Consider the following 15,752-nt stretch of genomic DNA (forward strand, 5'->3'; position numbering starts at 1 on the left):
TTATCACCATACAATCGGCTTCTAACTAACCCTTTTTACACCCAGTCCTGTACAGACTAGGTTTAAAAAGGGATAGTTAGAAGCCGATTGTCTGGTGATAAAGTACCAGGCACTTTATCACTTCTCCTCCCTTATCACTGCTTCATACATCTACCCTTTAGATGTTTTATCATTAACAGCCTTCCAAACATTTGAATCTGTTTCTTGCTTCAGTTTAAAACCGCACAGTTATGGAATCCTACTGGAGCGGGTGAATGACCATGAATTGAGTGGTGGCTACAGGATCACCTAAGGCAGACCGTTGGACAAATTCGGTAACATCCCAACTTGCACGAGGCTCCTCGCCCGATAGGAGAACGGGAGAATATCCTGGATTTTGCACGTAGAGCAGGAACTGGTATCTGTGAAATCCTGTTTGTGTTGGTACATTTGGTCGATGGTAAGATGATAAGACATTTCCAGTTACGTCTTCGCCTCTGAGGAGAACATCACCTGGTATATCAGTGACGAGCCAGTGTCTCCAGAATCTGTATATTGGCTTGAGTCTGTTTGGAACGTCTGGATCCACCATAATCAATGTATACATCATTTCTGGCTTGGCGTTGTCATATTTGATCAAAGGAGGTCCCCAATTTTGTGTCAAGCCACTATGATATCCATTACATTTTGGTATATAAATACAGGAGGCATCACCCATCTCGGGGTATATAACATGAAGATCAGTACTGCAGAAACTGGTGTCATCTCCAAGGATAGGCTCAAAGTCACATGAAATAGGCCTACAAGAAGTGATGGATAAGAATGAAAGCAGGAATCCAACCTGAAATAATAACCTTGACATATTAGCAAGTCTTGTCAAGAAGTCACCACTATGCGTTCTGGCCAGTGCTTGTCTGCAAACTCTTATGCTTTGCCCGAGTTCTATGATTCTATATCTGTGATGTCATAATTACTCAAATTTGAATGAAGCTTCAGTTAGCTCTGTCATTCTGTGATGTCATAATTACTCAAATTTGAATGAAGCTTCAGTTAGCTCTGTGATTTCCCTGAGCTTACTGTTGTTTGTTAATCACACTTTTGCTAAAAAAAAAAATAAAAAATTGTTTACAGAATAGTAATGTCCTTACAATTTAAGTACAATCTGACTTTTTCAAATATAGTATTTGGATGATATTGACATTTCTACAATTATTTCACCCAACCACACTCCATGGGCAGTGGTCACATTCCAAATGTTATGGTTTACACCTTATTAGCTCACTGCAATTCAGGACTGTCTCTTAACTTTAATGGTAGAGTCAATGATTGATTGTGCATTTATGGTATTTTTAAGTGTAATGTTATTACTTACACAAACTACTGGAACTGCATTTTGTCAGCACATTTAAAACTGCAAGACTCTATCATGACTGATGCTTGTATCGCCATCACATGTATGTATTTATACAGTAAGTAGGACCAGTTAGTGGCATTGAATAATTCAAACGGTACTTATATGTTAGTTGGGTGCCCACTGAGCTATTTGCTTAGTGGGCTATTCTGCGTAGGGAAATCGCATCGCATCGCATGGGCCATTTTAGTGTCATGTGATGTGCAATGCGATGGGATTTTTAATGTAATTTATTCACATCTCTGTGTGCCCCCAAGGTATCGCATCGCACCTGACGCAAAATCGCATGCGATTGCATGCGATTTTATAGGGTGTGCAATGCCATTACATTAGGTATACGCTACGCTCGCCCTGCGTCCTCCAACCTTTTCATACCCCCTCTATCCACGTCGGCGTGGAGTTGATTTTGTGTAGCGAGCGCAGCAAGCCACCGAGCCCGAAGTGTGGCAAAGTAATCCGCGTTCGCTCGCCACGCTTCTGGGTCGGTGGCTTGCTGCGCTCGCCACACTATAGAAAGTTGACTCCACACTGACGTGGATAGTGGGGGTATGAAAAGTTCGGAGGATGCCTTCCGCTGCACTCGCCATGCTTCGGGGTGGCGTGGATAGTAGGGGGGTGCGTAAAAGCTATTTTTTGGACATACAATCATATTATTGTATACCTAATGTAATGGCATCACACACCCTATAAAATCGCATGCGATTTTGCGGGAGGTTCGATGCGATTTGATGCGATCCCCCAGGGCTAAAAGAGCAGTGAATAAATTATGTAGGAAAATCGCATAGCATCGCATGCCCCTTAAAATAGCCCATGCGATGCGATTTGCCTAAGTTAGCATACGTATGCTAATTGGGCGCCTAACTAACATATAAGTACCATTCAAACAAACAAACTCATCTGCTCCAGCCCGTGCTATAGGAACCCGACAGCTGCTGTTTCAGTGGTCAAGTCCAAAAAGGCATAATATTGAGCTGCAGCCCAATGCCCTATTGAGTGTGTGTGTGTGTGTGTGTGTGTGTATAATGGTACACCTTCCTCAAGGGTCCGGAAGGTGTGACACACGCACACGCGCACACATGCGCGCGCGCACACACACACACTGAAACATACTTGTTAACAAGTCTCTTGTTTACAACTATTGTTCTGTGCTTTGAGACTTTTTTTGAAACTACATTGGTAATCGTGCTTCTGTTATCCTTAATAGAGCTGCAGATACTGTACAATATGCTAATAACTCTTTATGAGCGGGATTCACTAAAGAAAAAATATGGTTTAAAACCCTGGTTTCAGGATTTTTACCGCATTTCTGAATGTATTGAATGAGTCCGGCTCAATAAGTGCCAGTGTTTAAAGACAAGGTGGCGGTGCTGAGCAAAGTTGGTATTACTGTCCTGCACTACCATCTTTCAAACAATGCCATACCAAATTTCAGATTCCCGCGCGTCCCAGTATCACGGGGGCTGGGGAACATCTCCCTGCCCGTCTCTGCTTCAGGGAGATGCTGCCCAGTTTAGGGGGCGGTGTATGCGGATTACTTGACGTGTATTCCGCGCCCCTCGCGGGGCTCGCTGCGATCGCCACGCTTCAGGCTCGGTGGCTCGCTTCGCTCGCTGTGCTTTATGCATTCAACTCTACGCCGACATGGATAGTGGTGGTATGAACAGGTCAGGAGGACGCATACCGCATCCCTTCGTGGGGCTCGCTACACACTCCACGCTTCGGGCTGGCGTGGATAGTGGGGGTGTTCCAGGAACACATTCACACCTGTCATGTCAGGCAGGTGAAATGGTCAATGGTTCCCACACAATGTAATAAGCGCTGTCTGACTATGTTAACTGCGTAACGCTGACTGACTACGCTACCCCCCCCCCCACCCCTCAACAGCACATTTTACTAGCACTTGGAATCTCACTGAAACTAGTTTTCAAAAGTAGGCAAGTATGAGTTATCATTGAAAGTGGGAATAACCATGGAGATATACAGAGAAGCTATCACAAACAAAAAAAGTACTCTAATGTTCCAGTGTATACTTTGAGCCGCATTTATAGGCTATTGCACCAGAGGTGAGGCCAGTGTGTATGCGCCGGGTCCACCCCTGTGTGTGTTTTCTGCTAATTATCACATTCAGGGCTGCCAAGAGAAATCCTGGACCCGGTACAACAGTGTCACGGGGCCCCCCTGGAGTGGCGAGCTGTGCCCCCACACTTACTTTTTCTGAGCTGCGGAGGGAGGCAGGCGTCCGCAGTGCATAGGCAGGCGTCTGGTAGACATAAGCGACGTTGGAGTCCCGGTGGCGAGCAGGTTCCGGCGTCGGGTATGATGTGGGAGGCCCGGCGGCAAGCAGGTTCCGGCGCTGGTGGTCAGCGCTGCAGCCTGCGCAGTGTGACCTATGATCGAGACACGCTGCGCAGGCTTCACGCCGGGTCGGGAACAGCCGGGCAGTGTCTGAGCGAGCAATACATTATGCCACACACCGCCATTTCTCTGAAACATGATGCAGCTCACCACAATGCCTATGATACTATGCTGCACACTGTAATGCCCCTGACACATTATGCCACACATTGCAATGCCCCTCACACCTAATGCATACCTCTCAACTTTCGCAGTGAAGAAAGGAATATATTTGCGTGCCAGAGGCACGCGCCAAAATTTTTGGGCGCCATTTTGTCTCTGTGAGGGCATGGCCAGTGCTGTGTGAACTGCTGGCCATGCCCTCAGCCTCCCTGCCTGCCTAATTAGACGCATGCAGTGTCTAATTCCCGCAGGACCGTCCCAAAAAAATGGGATGTCACACAAAAGTCAATACACACTGACTATGCCACACATTGCCCCCCACAGTAAGGCTTCTAATAAATTATAAATTACCGGCTTGTTGCCAAGGGGGTTAATGTCCATTGCCAAGGGGGTTAATGTCCGTTGCCAAGGTGGTTAATGTCCGTTGCCAAGGGGGGGTTAATATCCGTTGCCAGGGGTTCTTGCTCATTGCCAAGGGGGGGTTAATGTGCGTTGCCAGGGGTTCTTGCTCGTTGCCAAGGGGGGGTTAATGTGCGTTGCCAGGGGTTCTTGCTCGTTGCCAAGGGATGAATATGCATTACCAGGGGTTTTTGCTTGTTGCCAACGGGTTTATATTTGTTCCCAGGGGTTAATGCTCATTGCCAAGGGGGGTTTATTGTCCATTGCCAGGGGTTATTGGATGTTGCTGTGATAAACACATATATATGTGCATGCAGTGATTTTTGGGCATATATCAGGGTTGGGATCATTTGGTCTATTGCATTATGGTCGAAAGTCATTAGGTCGAATCCATTAGGTCGACATGCTAAAAGGTCGACATGACTCTAGGTCGACATGGGAAAAGGTCGACATGATTCTAGGTCGAAAGGTCATTAGTTCGACAGGTCATTAGTTCGACAAGGTCATTAGTTCGACATTGTCTATGTCGACATTCACAAGGTCGACATGGGGTTTTTCACAGTTTTTTTACCTGAATGTCAACACAGTCGACATGGACACAGTTTAAAGTGCACTGCATCCCCTCGCATCGCTCGCTGCGCTCGCGATGCGTCGGGCACGGTGCCTCGCTACGCTCGGCACACTATTTTATTCTCCCACCACGCCCTAGTGGATGGTAGGGCATGAAATACCGCCTGTCGGCACATGTTGGCTCAAAAAACAGTGAAAAACTCCATGTCGACCTTGTGAATGTCGACATAGACAATGTCGAACTAATGACCTTGTCGAACTAATGACCTGTCGAACTAATGACCTTTCGAACTAGAATCATGTCGACCTTTTCCCATGTCGACCTAGAGTCATGTCGACCTTTTAGCATGTCGACCTAATGGATTCGACCTAATGACTGTCGACCATAATGCAGTAGACCAAATGACCGCATCCCATGCCATACTATTTATCCTTAATATAAGATACTGAAAGTTGTGTTGTGAAAATATATGCTATCCCCACAGAGGACATTGTCTGAGTGATGAACAATTCCCAGCAGTCTCTGCAACTGTTTAAGAGGTCAGGAGTTGGTCACATGACGAGGGTCAGGGGATGACAGTTGGGAGGGAGCAACTGTTGGGGTGTGCAGTCTGTGAGGGGAAGATGGAGAGTCTCTGTGGAGAGGGGCAGTGAGTAAGAGTTAAGGCCGGCAGCAGTCCAAAAGGAGAGAGGGGTGTGGTGAGTACGGAGCCAGCGCCCAAAGCAGTATAGTGCAGCCCTGGACCAGCCCACACAATTAGGAGCCAGTTCCAGTGGCCTCTATAGAAACGCTGACTGACCTAGAACAGAGCTACAGCTGGGCCATGACGCCAGCCCTGCTGGAAAAGTAAATGGAGGTGTGGTGAGTCCAGCCCCGTGTAACCTGTGAAGGACAAGGAGGGGTGGCCATTCCCTATATAGTAACAGAGCAGCTGGGTTATCAATACCGAAAGCTGAAATATTTAAGAAGAAAGCCCGGGAATGAACTGTATCCTATCTAATAAGGTTCAGCTGATACAGCGGCCAAACAGCTTTCAACCATAGTCTGAAGTAAAGACTTTTTCACCGCAATTGCCACTTATGCATAAGTATTAATGAAAATGGAGCTGTTGAAAATAGACTTTATTTCCAGTGTTAATCTCCTCAGATACTTTACCTATACTACGGAGAAGTCATATAATATTGCTATTCTGCATTAAAGACCTGAATATACACTGATAGAACAGCTCTGAGCGAAGTATCAGATTACGCAGGGCAAAGAACAGCATATAATAAGTGCCCTGTTACACTACCCAGCAAACGCCATAAGTTGGTGCACGATATAGCCAGCAGTGAATTTGTCAAGCAGAAAGCTGTGACTACAGTGCTGTAAGGAGGCTGAAGTTAGAGAATTAGCCTGTACTATTAGAAAGGACAACTACCTCAGAAAGTGTATGATCCGAGACTAGATCACCGATACTATGCAATAAAATACAGGCTCTCCTTGGCTAGACACCTTACAGCTTATTATATTCTTATTAAATTACATGCACGCATAGGCGTGCGCACGGGGGGTGCCAGGGGTGCACAGGCACCTCCTAATGACTGGCACCCCCACCGCACAGAACGATCACCGCACAGAACGATTGCAGCAGCTTCCGGCAGCAGCATTGAAGATGCAGCTCGGCCGGGACGGCTGCTGACTAGTGCTGTGGCTGGCGGCCGCCACAGGCAGAACTAACTATCGTTTATGGTGCAGTTACCGCACGGTTTACAGTTTGCGCGGCGCGCGCTGCTCGATGCTGAAAAACAAAGAGGACACTGACAGACAAGTGGCAGTTCCTCCTCTCAGTCGCCATAGTATCCGGCTGGCAGCCAATCGTGAGGCTGATTGGGGGCGGGCCAGAAGACAAGACACTGCGCTCAGCCCTCACCCTCAGGCACGAGTGATCATCTGAGCAGTATGAGGAGCCTCATATATGACAGTGATGCCAGAAGCAGCAAGTCTAAACCAGTGCAATAATGTAGGTACAATAAACTAATTTAAGGGGAGGGGGGAACGGGTTGGAAGGGGGGCACAGTAATATCAGAAGAACTAAGTTATCTATGGGGTGGGGGTGGGTGGGCTGCCAAAATTTTAATAACAGAACCACAAGGAGGTGGTTGTTGTATTCTAATAAAACTAGTAAGGTGCCTGATAAATCAACAGTCTGAGCAGGATACAGCCTAGAACGCTGGGTCCTGGGAAGGAGTGCTTGGCTACTCTTCACCCAACACGCCCATCGCCATGGCCCTGTCTGGTGCCTGCTCAGCTCCATGCCCACTGAGCTGCACACTGGCACTGACAAACATTTGAAATATGGCGTCTGTCTACCAGCCTGTCAGAGCTCAAGAATCGCCAGCCAGAGTTAGCAATTGGCTGTCTGACCGCAAGCTCTCCAGCACCATATATCAAATGTCTGTCAGCGCTGGTATGAGCCGCTCAGCAGCACAGGAGCTGAGCACGCACCACACAGGGCTGTGACGATGAGCGCCCTTCTTCCCTCTTCTCTCATCTTCTGCACTAATATGTGAAATCTGTAAGGGGCACTTATGGGGAATTATGTGTCAGGGTAATTACTGGAGGCATTATATGTAATAGGCATTATTTGTGTGGCATAGTGTGAAATGGGCATCACAGTATATGGCATAATGCGTAATGGGCATCACATGTGAGGCGCAATGTATAATCTGCATCACAGTGTGGCATAATGTGTAATTGGCATCAGTGTTTGGCATAATATGTAATGGGCATTACAGTGTGTTGCATAATGTGTAATGGGCATCACGGTGTGAGGTGTAATGGGCATCAGTGTGTGGTGCAACGTTTAATGGGCATCACAGTGTGAGGCATTGCGGTGTAAATTTCGGCGCATGTCTTTGGTACGCACTGTACCAGCTATACATATTTTTTTTAAATTGTCAAGCCCTGGCATATTGTGTTATGGGCATTATGGTATGTGGCATTATGTGGAATGGGCATCACTGTATGTATGATGGGCATTAATATGCCTAGCATTATGTGTAATGGGCATTACAGTGTGTGGAATTATGTTTCATGGGCATTACAGTGGAAATGTTTGCAGTGTGCCTAAGGCGCGCACTGTCCCTGTTTCTGATATGTGTGTGTGGTGGTGGAGGGGGATGATTTATTCTGAATGGAATAGATATAAATAAGTCACCTTCTATTAAGTTTGCATTGATGCGTTGATGGACACACCCAGTAGGCGGTGATAGACACACCCCTCCAATGGTGCACCCCCTAAGAAAATGGGCTGCGCACGCCTATGCATGCACGCAGTCAGCTTCAGGGAAGTACAGAGGAAAGCACAGGGAGCCTGACCTGCATGTATACTGGAAAGCTTTAACCCTTCATTGGCTAGCAAAGATATCCTTCATCCATTAAAAGTAATTGAACCATAACACAACAGCGTAGAATTTACCTGTTAATAACTCTGCTTAGTGGATTATAAAAAGGGACTGAAAACTTGAATAGAGCTGCTCCAGAGTTCTGGAAAATCTAGTAAAACATTTCTACTTTGTGTAAAACATCTCTGGATTTCTTAACTATATTCCTAAAGCCACATAGAACATTTCCTGTTGCTATTGACTTTCTCTCACCTTTAATTGAGTCAAGAGAGTCTAGAAAGACTTCTACAGGGACCTGGAGGTGGGCCTAACCTAAAAGGAAAGAGGAATAATAAGCAATTGCTAATAGTGTTTATAGCTGCAGCTTGACTAATACTTAATGCATTAAGTAGCCTTGAGTAAGGTTGTTACTAGGGATGTAAAATATATAGATTGTATTGTATTGTTGTCGAAATCAAATTGTTGTCACATTCAATCAGACCCTGATATTGTGCATTATTATTTAATTGCTTACATGCTTAACCTTAAATTCCTAGCTGAAGAGAAGCAGTGTTCCAGCAAAATAAAACCTTATTTATTGTACTACTGCTTTTCATTGGTGAACATTATACCATTGTTAAATTGTTGTACCTGTGAAAGGAAAAAAAGAGAGAAATACTTACCAGAGTAGATACCTAAGCATGATAGATTTCACATTGCCAAGGGGTTAATATTTTTTGCCAGGGGTTAATGCTCGTTGCCAAGGGGGATTTCCGTTGCCAGGGGTTCTAGCTCGTTGCCAAGGGGTTAATATGTACCCGTGTGTCCTGCCACCCGCCCATCAGCTGCCCCTGCTGTACCCTGCTTTCCCCTGCGCACAGAGAGACAGACGCTAGAAGTAATTTTTCACTTCCAGCGTCTTTGACAGGGAGCACAGCTCTGCAGCGTTACCAGGAAGTGCAGAGCTGTGCTTCCTGTCAGACGCTGGAGGTGAACTATGACTTCTAGAGTCTGTCTCTCTGTGTGCAGGGGACAGACAGACAGGGGAAGGCTGGGGCAGCCGCAGCTGACGGGCGGGTGGCCGGACACATGGGCGGGCGGGTCTCCGGACACATGGGCGGGCGGGTGGACAGGTCCTTGTCATCCCGATGCACCCGCAGCCCAATAAATATTTTTTTTTAAAGTGTGTGTCTGGACCCGGGCCCCCCTGGCAGGCCCGGGCCTAGGTAAAATGTACCCGCCCCCCCTGCCTCTCGGCGGCCCTGATCACATTGTGGGGACTGGAATCTGATAACACGGTCATGTTGTGGGGACCAAAAACCTGGGCCCTATAAAGGAAACCTTTTCAAATTAATACAGGGGGTATTCTTAATGTGCCATTGTGGTTTTTAGCATTGGCCCAGAATGCAGGTCTACTAGTCCGTTTGTGTGTGTAAGTGTGTTGCTTCATTGTGTCACCTTATACAGTAGCTTCTGGCTGCGTAGTGTGTATGCACAGGGTCCACTGTTCAAAATTAAAAACAGAACATTTTTTCATTTTTATTTTCTTAAGGCGCCTATTGAATTATGTTGTTGTTAACTCGTACCATTACTTAACTCTTATGCCTAGAAATAAATGACACAAACACCTTATCTAAAAATAACGACACTGACACCAACTGCGTAAGGTTAAAAAGGTCATAGTTGTTTATTTAAGTGGTATGACCCCTATTTGTATAAGGGATGGCAAAGAAAGCGCTTGAGACCAGCACCATAAATGCGGGTGTTGCCATGGTAGCGACCTCAGCGCCCGCCAATGGCCACACCCCTTCTTGTGGGTACAGCCTGCGCTGTGACGGACATACCGCCCCCTTCTATTGCATGACGTGGACCTTCCATGAAGGCCAACGCCCCCAGCCGGAACTGGGGACTCGCCCGCCTTCTTGGCAAAGGGGGGGCAATACCGCACAGAGACCACCTGACACCCCACCTGCTTGCTGGTCGAGAGCGCCTTCTCGCCACAGCCTGTGTTACAAAGACCCCGCAGGGTCACCACGCGTAACCAGGCCCCGCCATACCAAACAAATAACAACCTACGCTAAATTAACCTAAACTAGAGAAAATTTCCTCCAAAAACCTTCCATGCCTGAGTCAGGAAGATGTACGCCATCTGGCCTGTACAAACCCACAGAGTCCTTAACAATAGTAGGATGTCTAACCGCCTTGCCGCCCCGAGCCACAACATGCCTAGACACTGCATGGTTTAACTTCCTCATGGCCCTCTCGATTGCTGACACATTCCGGCAACCCCGCCAGTTAATGCGGGGAATTATGTCGGACCACACAATCCTCACACCGGGCCAGAGGTCCACCAGACGCAAAAAGTCTGTCTTAATCTTGATGGTGTGCTCAATGCCCGTCCTCTTGACCAGGTCATTGCCACCTAAATGAATCACCAGAACATCGGGGCGGCCCCACTTACGGGCTTTGGCGGATAACAGCTCCCATAGACTATCCCAAAGGAGACCCATGACTCCAAACCAGCTAACAGCGAGTGCCTTCTCCAGAACAGGAGCACTGGAGGCTAGTGGGTGCCTAGCACCCAAAAATAAAAGAGTGCCCTACAAACAAGACCCTACCCAGAGCCATATCGGAAGGGGGAGGGGCTGCAAAAGAGAAAACCTAGTGGTTAACATCATGATATACTTTAACACAACAAAATGCATACTACGGCCCAAGTGAAGGTGAAAAACTTAAAAAACCTTCTGTGAACTTTAGGGGACAGCCAATTGAATTAGTCCACAATGAAGGAAAAAGTAAAAAATTCCCTTCACACCGTCGATTCCGGAACGCTAGTCATTCCAGAACCGATTGTAAACAATCGTTTTTGAGCCGGCGCAACAGGCGCTTGAACTACAACTTATCTAACTTATCTATTCTTACATAACTCTTATAAGCGGAGGATTTCCACCTGCCAACTGCCTGAATGGCAGAAGGTGAAAGTCCTGCCGCTGCTGCGCAAGTAGCAGCCCCAATTCGAAACGAATGCGTTCCGAAATCCTGCTCCTGCAGACCCAATTCTACCAAACCTTGCCGAAACACAGCCGCAAACTGGAATCGGGTCAGCGGTAGCCCATCAACGCGCGCCAAAAACTGCAAGGCGGCCTCTGGTCTGCGGGAGCTATATTCCTTAGCTAAGGAAACCGGACACACGGCCGCTTCAGCCTGTGCAGTAAGGGTAACCCAGTGGCCCCTGCCCATCTGATACATTTTGGACCGCTTAATCTCGCATAGCACTTGTCCTTCACGGAATACTACATCCTCCCCTAGGATGCCAGTGCGGGAGAGTTTGCTGGCTGCCACCAGCTCGCTGATGCGAAAAGCGCCATGAAACGCAAATGTAAATGCAACCTTAAACAGTGCAACTCCGTATTCGCTCTCAGCAACCTTAGCCAAACAACCCCCCAGGTCCCTCAGCATACTCATGTCTATGGGTTTGCGTGAATCCGGGGGAACTGGACGCACCCGTGTCCAACCCTTCATGGCTTTGGACAATACAAAAGACCTCGTGGGGTCGGGATCGCCGCGTAAGCGCGAATAGAAAGCGATGCCTGCCAACGCCGCCGCCATAGCCGACTTTGACCTGCCCCGCCTATGGTGACCCCAAACAAAAGCGAGTACCCGGTCCTCGACCGACTCACCGCTAGCCTCGGGGGAGCCCTGAAACTCCACCCAGTCCTGCCATGCGGCCCCATAAGTTCGAGTGGAAGGGGCCAAGGACAGAAGAGCCAGGTCTGTCATGCCGGCTCTATGACCTGCCACACAAAAGGGGGGACAATTAAGCCCAAGTGGCGAAGCCTCGGGGGCCAACTCGCGAAACCTCGCAAACTTAAACCTCGAAAGGGCATCCGCTATGTTGTTATCCACCCCCGGGACATGCCTGGCCCTGAACTGTATGTTATGCCGTAAGCAGCGCAGAACTAAGTGCCGTAGCAGACGCAAAGCCTCCGGGGAAGCCGCCCTCTGATTATTAATGGCATGCACCACCCCAAGGTTATCACACCAGAACACTATGTTCTGGTTAGCTAGCTGGGAGCACCTTTTTCAGCTCTGCAGAAACTATAAATCGGGAAAAGCTCAAGAAGCAGCAGGTTGACCGTGAAACCACGATCAACCCACGACTAAGGCCACTTCGAGGCGCACCACTCCCCATGGAAGTACGCCCTGAAACCCGTGGATCCCGCCGCGTCAGTGAACAGCTGCAGTTCAACGTTGGAGGCGGGGTCAGAAGGCCAGATGAGCTCCCTATTGAACTGCTCGAGAAAAACTGACCAAACTAAAAGGTCGCCCCGCATCTCCCCACATAGTCTGACGGTGTGATGAGGGTGCCTAACACCCGCCGTGGACCTTTCTAGCTTATGGCAAAACGCCCTACCCATCGGGATAATGCGACATGCAAAATTGAAAGAGCCCAGTAAAGATTGTATGAGCTGCAACCTGACTCTCTTCTTTTCCCTGCATTCAGTAATGAGAGCCTGCAGCTTGCAAACCTTGTCCTCAGGGAGCCGGCAGCAACCTGCTGCAGTGTCTATCTCAATGCCCAGATAAGACAGAACCGTGGCAGGGCCCTCCGTCTTATCTGCGGCAATGGGGACCCCTAAAGACGCCGGGACATTGATGGCGGATGCCAGGATGTTTGCACACGTGCCCTACCCGCCTGGCCCCACAAAGAGAAAATCATCCAAATAATGCGCCACGCCACTACAGCCTGTGACGTCATGAATGTACGAGTGCAGAAAGGAACTGAATTTCTCAAAGTAGGAGCAGGATACCGCGCATCCCATGGGCAAACACTTGTCAATAAATATACCCCCGTCTCAATGGAAACCCATGAACCTGAAGGACTCTGGGTGTAGGGGGAGGAGCCTGAAAGCCGACTCTATGTCCGATTTAGCCACTAGGGCCCCACTGCCAAAGCCCCGGACCATGCCTAGAACCTCATTGAACAAATTGGTAGTGGACGCTACAATGTTGCTCGGGGATGGCGTCATTGATGGACGCCCCGTGGGGTTAAGAAAGGTGCTGAATCAGTCTATATTTGCCCGTGGTTTTCTTAGGGACCACCCCCAGATGGGAGAAACAAATCCCAATCAGCAGGTCAGACTGGGAAAGGCCCCGCCATTCTGCCCCATTAGATTCCCGCCAGCACCCTTTGTCTCGTCACCTCGGGCTGCCAGTGCCGACCCCGCCCTGATCTGCATTGCTTGCGGCAGGTCTATAAAAAATTTTGGGGTGACCTGCCCCACATAAACTACATTTTGCCCCTTGGTCACACTTGCCGTCATGAAAGGCAAAGCGCTTCTCTTTGCTGCCGGATCTCACCCCGTGTTTCCCCCTTGTAAAGGGCTTCTAGCCTAGAGGCTACACCGAAGGCAGGCCCCTACCTATGATCTCAGCTGAATGTCAACGTGTTTGCACCCTTTAATATGGGTTTGGACCCCTCGTGAGTATGACAACACTTTACATAGTCATCACGCCATGCGCTGTCCTTGTCATTATGAACATGACGTTAACCGGGAACAAGTAACGTAGTATGTTCACGACTTCATCGGGCCTGGTGCTGAGGTAACACGAGGCTAGTAACAGGCAACCCCCTTTAAGCCAATTGCTAAAACCCTGGCAAGCGAACTCACCCTTGGCTGAGGACCGTCTGGCCTTGCAAAGTCTTTTCCCGCATATGTGGTTAGTGTGAAAAGGTCTACAAAAAACTGTCCCCTTCTAATTATGTATTTTGACCTCCCTTAACCTGATGGGGCCTTCCCACTCTGGGAGCACTTGGACCCCCAACCTGCTGAGCTACAGCGCGCGCCACCAACCTAGCAAATTCGTGCGGGCGCTAGGGGGACCCAAATTCCCCGCTGCTAGCGGAAGAGTGTAAAGGGGATGCTGCACACACAGAAAATTCAGTGTTCTCACCATCGATGGAGGAGCCTCCGTGCTCGTCAGCAGACGTAGCCGGGATTTCTGATTCGGCTGAAGGTAAAGGAGCCGGCATGCCGGATCCACGCTCTGCGAGGCCGGTACCCTCAGCCGCCGGGGATATCCCCCTGCTTGACATGGCCGCTTTGGGGAGTGCTCGCAGCTGCCGTGGTGTGGACTCTGTGGAGCATCTGCGGACTCCGCCCCTTGTTTGACTGCTGACATCACCCGGGTAACTGCAGCCTCCGACACGGCACCAAGTCCAGTGGTGATGGATTAGCCGCAGAGGAAATACGATCTGCACCAACTGTGACCTCGAAAGAAAAACACAGGCATGAGACATCACAGCGCTAAAGACCCTGGGAAAGAACATGGTGGGATGTCACCTCGACTGACCCACGGCCCTCAGGGCGGGGGGGCACATTAGGAAACTAGGGGAATGTGTAGAGACCCCAGCTGAAGGGAAACTAGCCCAGAAAAGCTTGAGAATGCGCCAGACTACCAAACGAGGGACTGCAGCGGGGATGTGCCAGCCCACACAGGTACGTACAGGGGCGTATTTCTGATATGCAGCCTGCTGCAATGGAAAAGCCCGGAAACCAAACTATGGAAAGCCAGTATAAACAACTAGGTGCCCAGCGGTCAGAGGTGAGGTAAACAACCATGTATTCTGCCAACTGGTGACCCACCAGCAACAAAAACATTACTGGTAAAATTAAGAGGCATAAGACCCTGTAAGCAAGGCTGCTCAGACTGGGACCCGGCTATGCCAGTAGGCAGAGAGGCCACATGGAGTGAGCCCTGGAGGGCATGCTGGTTCCTGTAGTGCCACAAGGAGGATTTAGGGGTAACTCCTGATAGGCTGGCTCTCAACTCAGATATATTGCAGATATAAGTGCTGTTATCATGTAGCCTTACAGTAAGACAATTATATCCAGTGTAGGAATTCCGGCATCAGAGAAGCCGTGACGAGGCCTGGAAGCTTATCATATCTTCTGCAAAATATTTGTAACTAAGATCTCTAAATCCCTCCGTTATGTTGGTTTTTCATATCTTATTACTAATGCCCTTTGGTGTGCTGGGGGTTAAATCCCCCTCCCTTGCAGCACCTGGGGGGCATTACTAGTTTCATTGAGCAGCTCTCACCACTGTTTTAGCTAACAGGGAGGGCAGAAATGGTGGCTAACTGTAACAGGCATGGCTGCACCCTCCCAAGTGAGGCAGGGAGCCCACAGACAGAAAGCATTGTGCCTCAAAGACACCCCCATATTAAATGCCACAAGTGAAATAAAACCTAGTAACCAGGGCACCAGCAAGTGGTGCTGTAGTATCACCACTGCCAGCATGGAAATCCCCAGCCCTGACACTGTCTACATGTGGCTGTGATACAGGACAGGGTATTCTGTGCAAGCAGGAGCAGCTAAGGTACACAGACAGAAAAAGCCAGCTGTACAGGGAGGAATGAGGAGGAATGAGAGAGAATGTGAGCAATTGAAAAGTTACTTATCCTGCTTCAAGATTTAGCTGTTGTGCTTCCAGACTGATCCAGAAT

General features: G+C 48.7%; 1 protein-coding gene across 2 annotated transcripts; it reads right to left on the bottom strand.

The window, feature by feature from the left end:
- Positions 1 to 136: 136 nt before the first annotated feature.
- LOC146020082 (phosphatidylethanolamine-binding protein 4-like) lies at positions 137 to 15,752 on the bottom strand. Of its 2 annotated transcripts, none has more exons than XM_083152897.1 (2): positions 14,198 to 15,752; positions 137 to 820 (listed from the first exon to the last, which is right to left on the bottom strand). In XM_083152897.1, exons 1-2 carry the CDS (start codon positions 14,423 to 14,425, stop codon positions 239 to 241), a joined length of 810 nt encoding a protein of 269 aa, XP_083009023.1. In that variant the 5' UTR covers positions 14,426 to 15,752; the 3' UTR covers positions 137 to 238. The 2 variants fall into 2 exon arrangements, with proteins under 2 accessions (XP_083009023.1, XP_083009024.1); XM_083152898.1 differs by lacking the exon at positions 14,198 to 15,752 and adding an exon at positions 8,926 to 9,150 and having other exon boundaries at positions 137 to 779.

Source organism: Crinia signifera, chromosome 7 (assembly GCF_055691185.1).
Source record: "Crinia signifera chromosome 7, ASM5569118v1, whole genome shotgun sequence".
Lineage (NCBI taxonomy): Eukaryota > Metazoa > Chordata > Amphibia > Anura > Myobatrachidae > Crinia > Crinia signifera.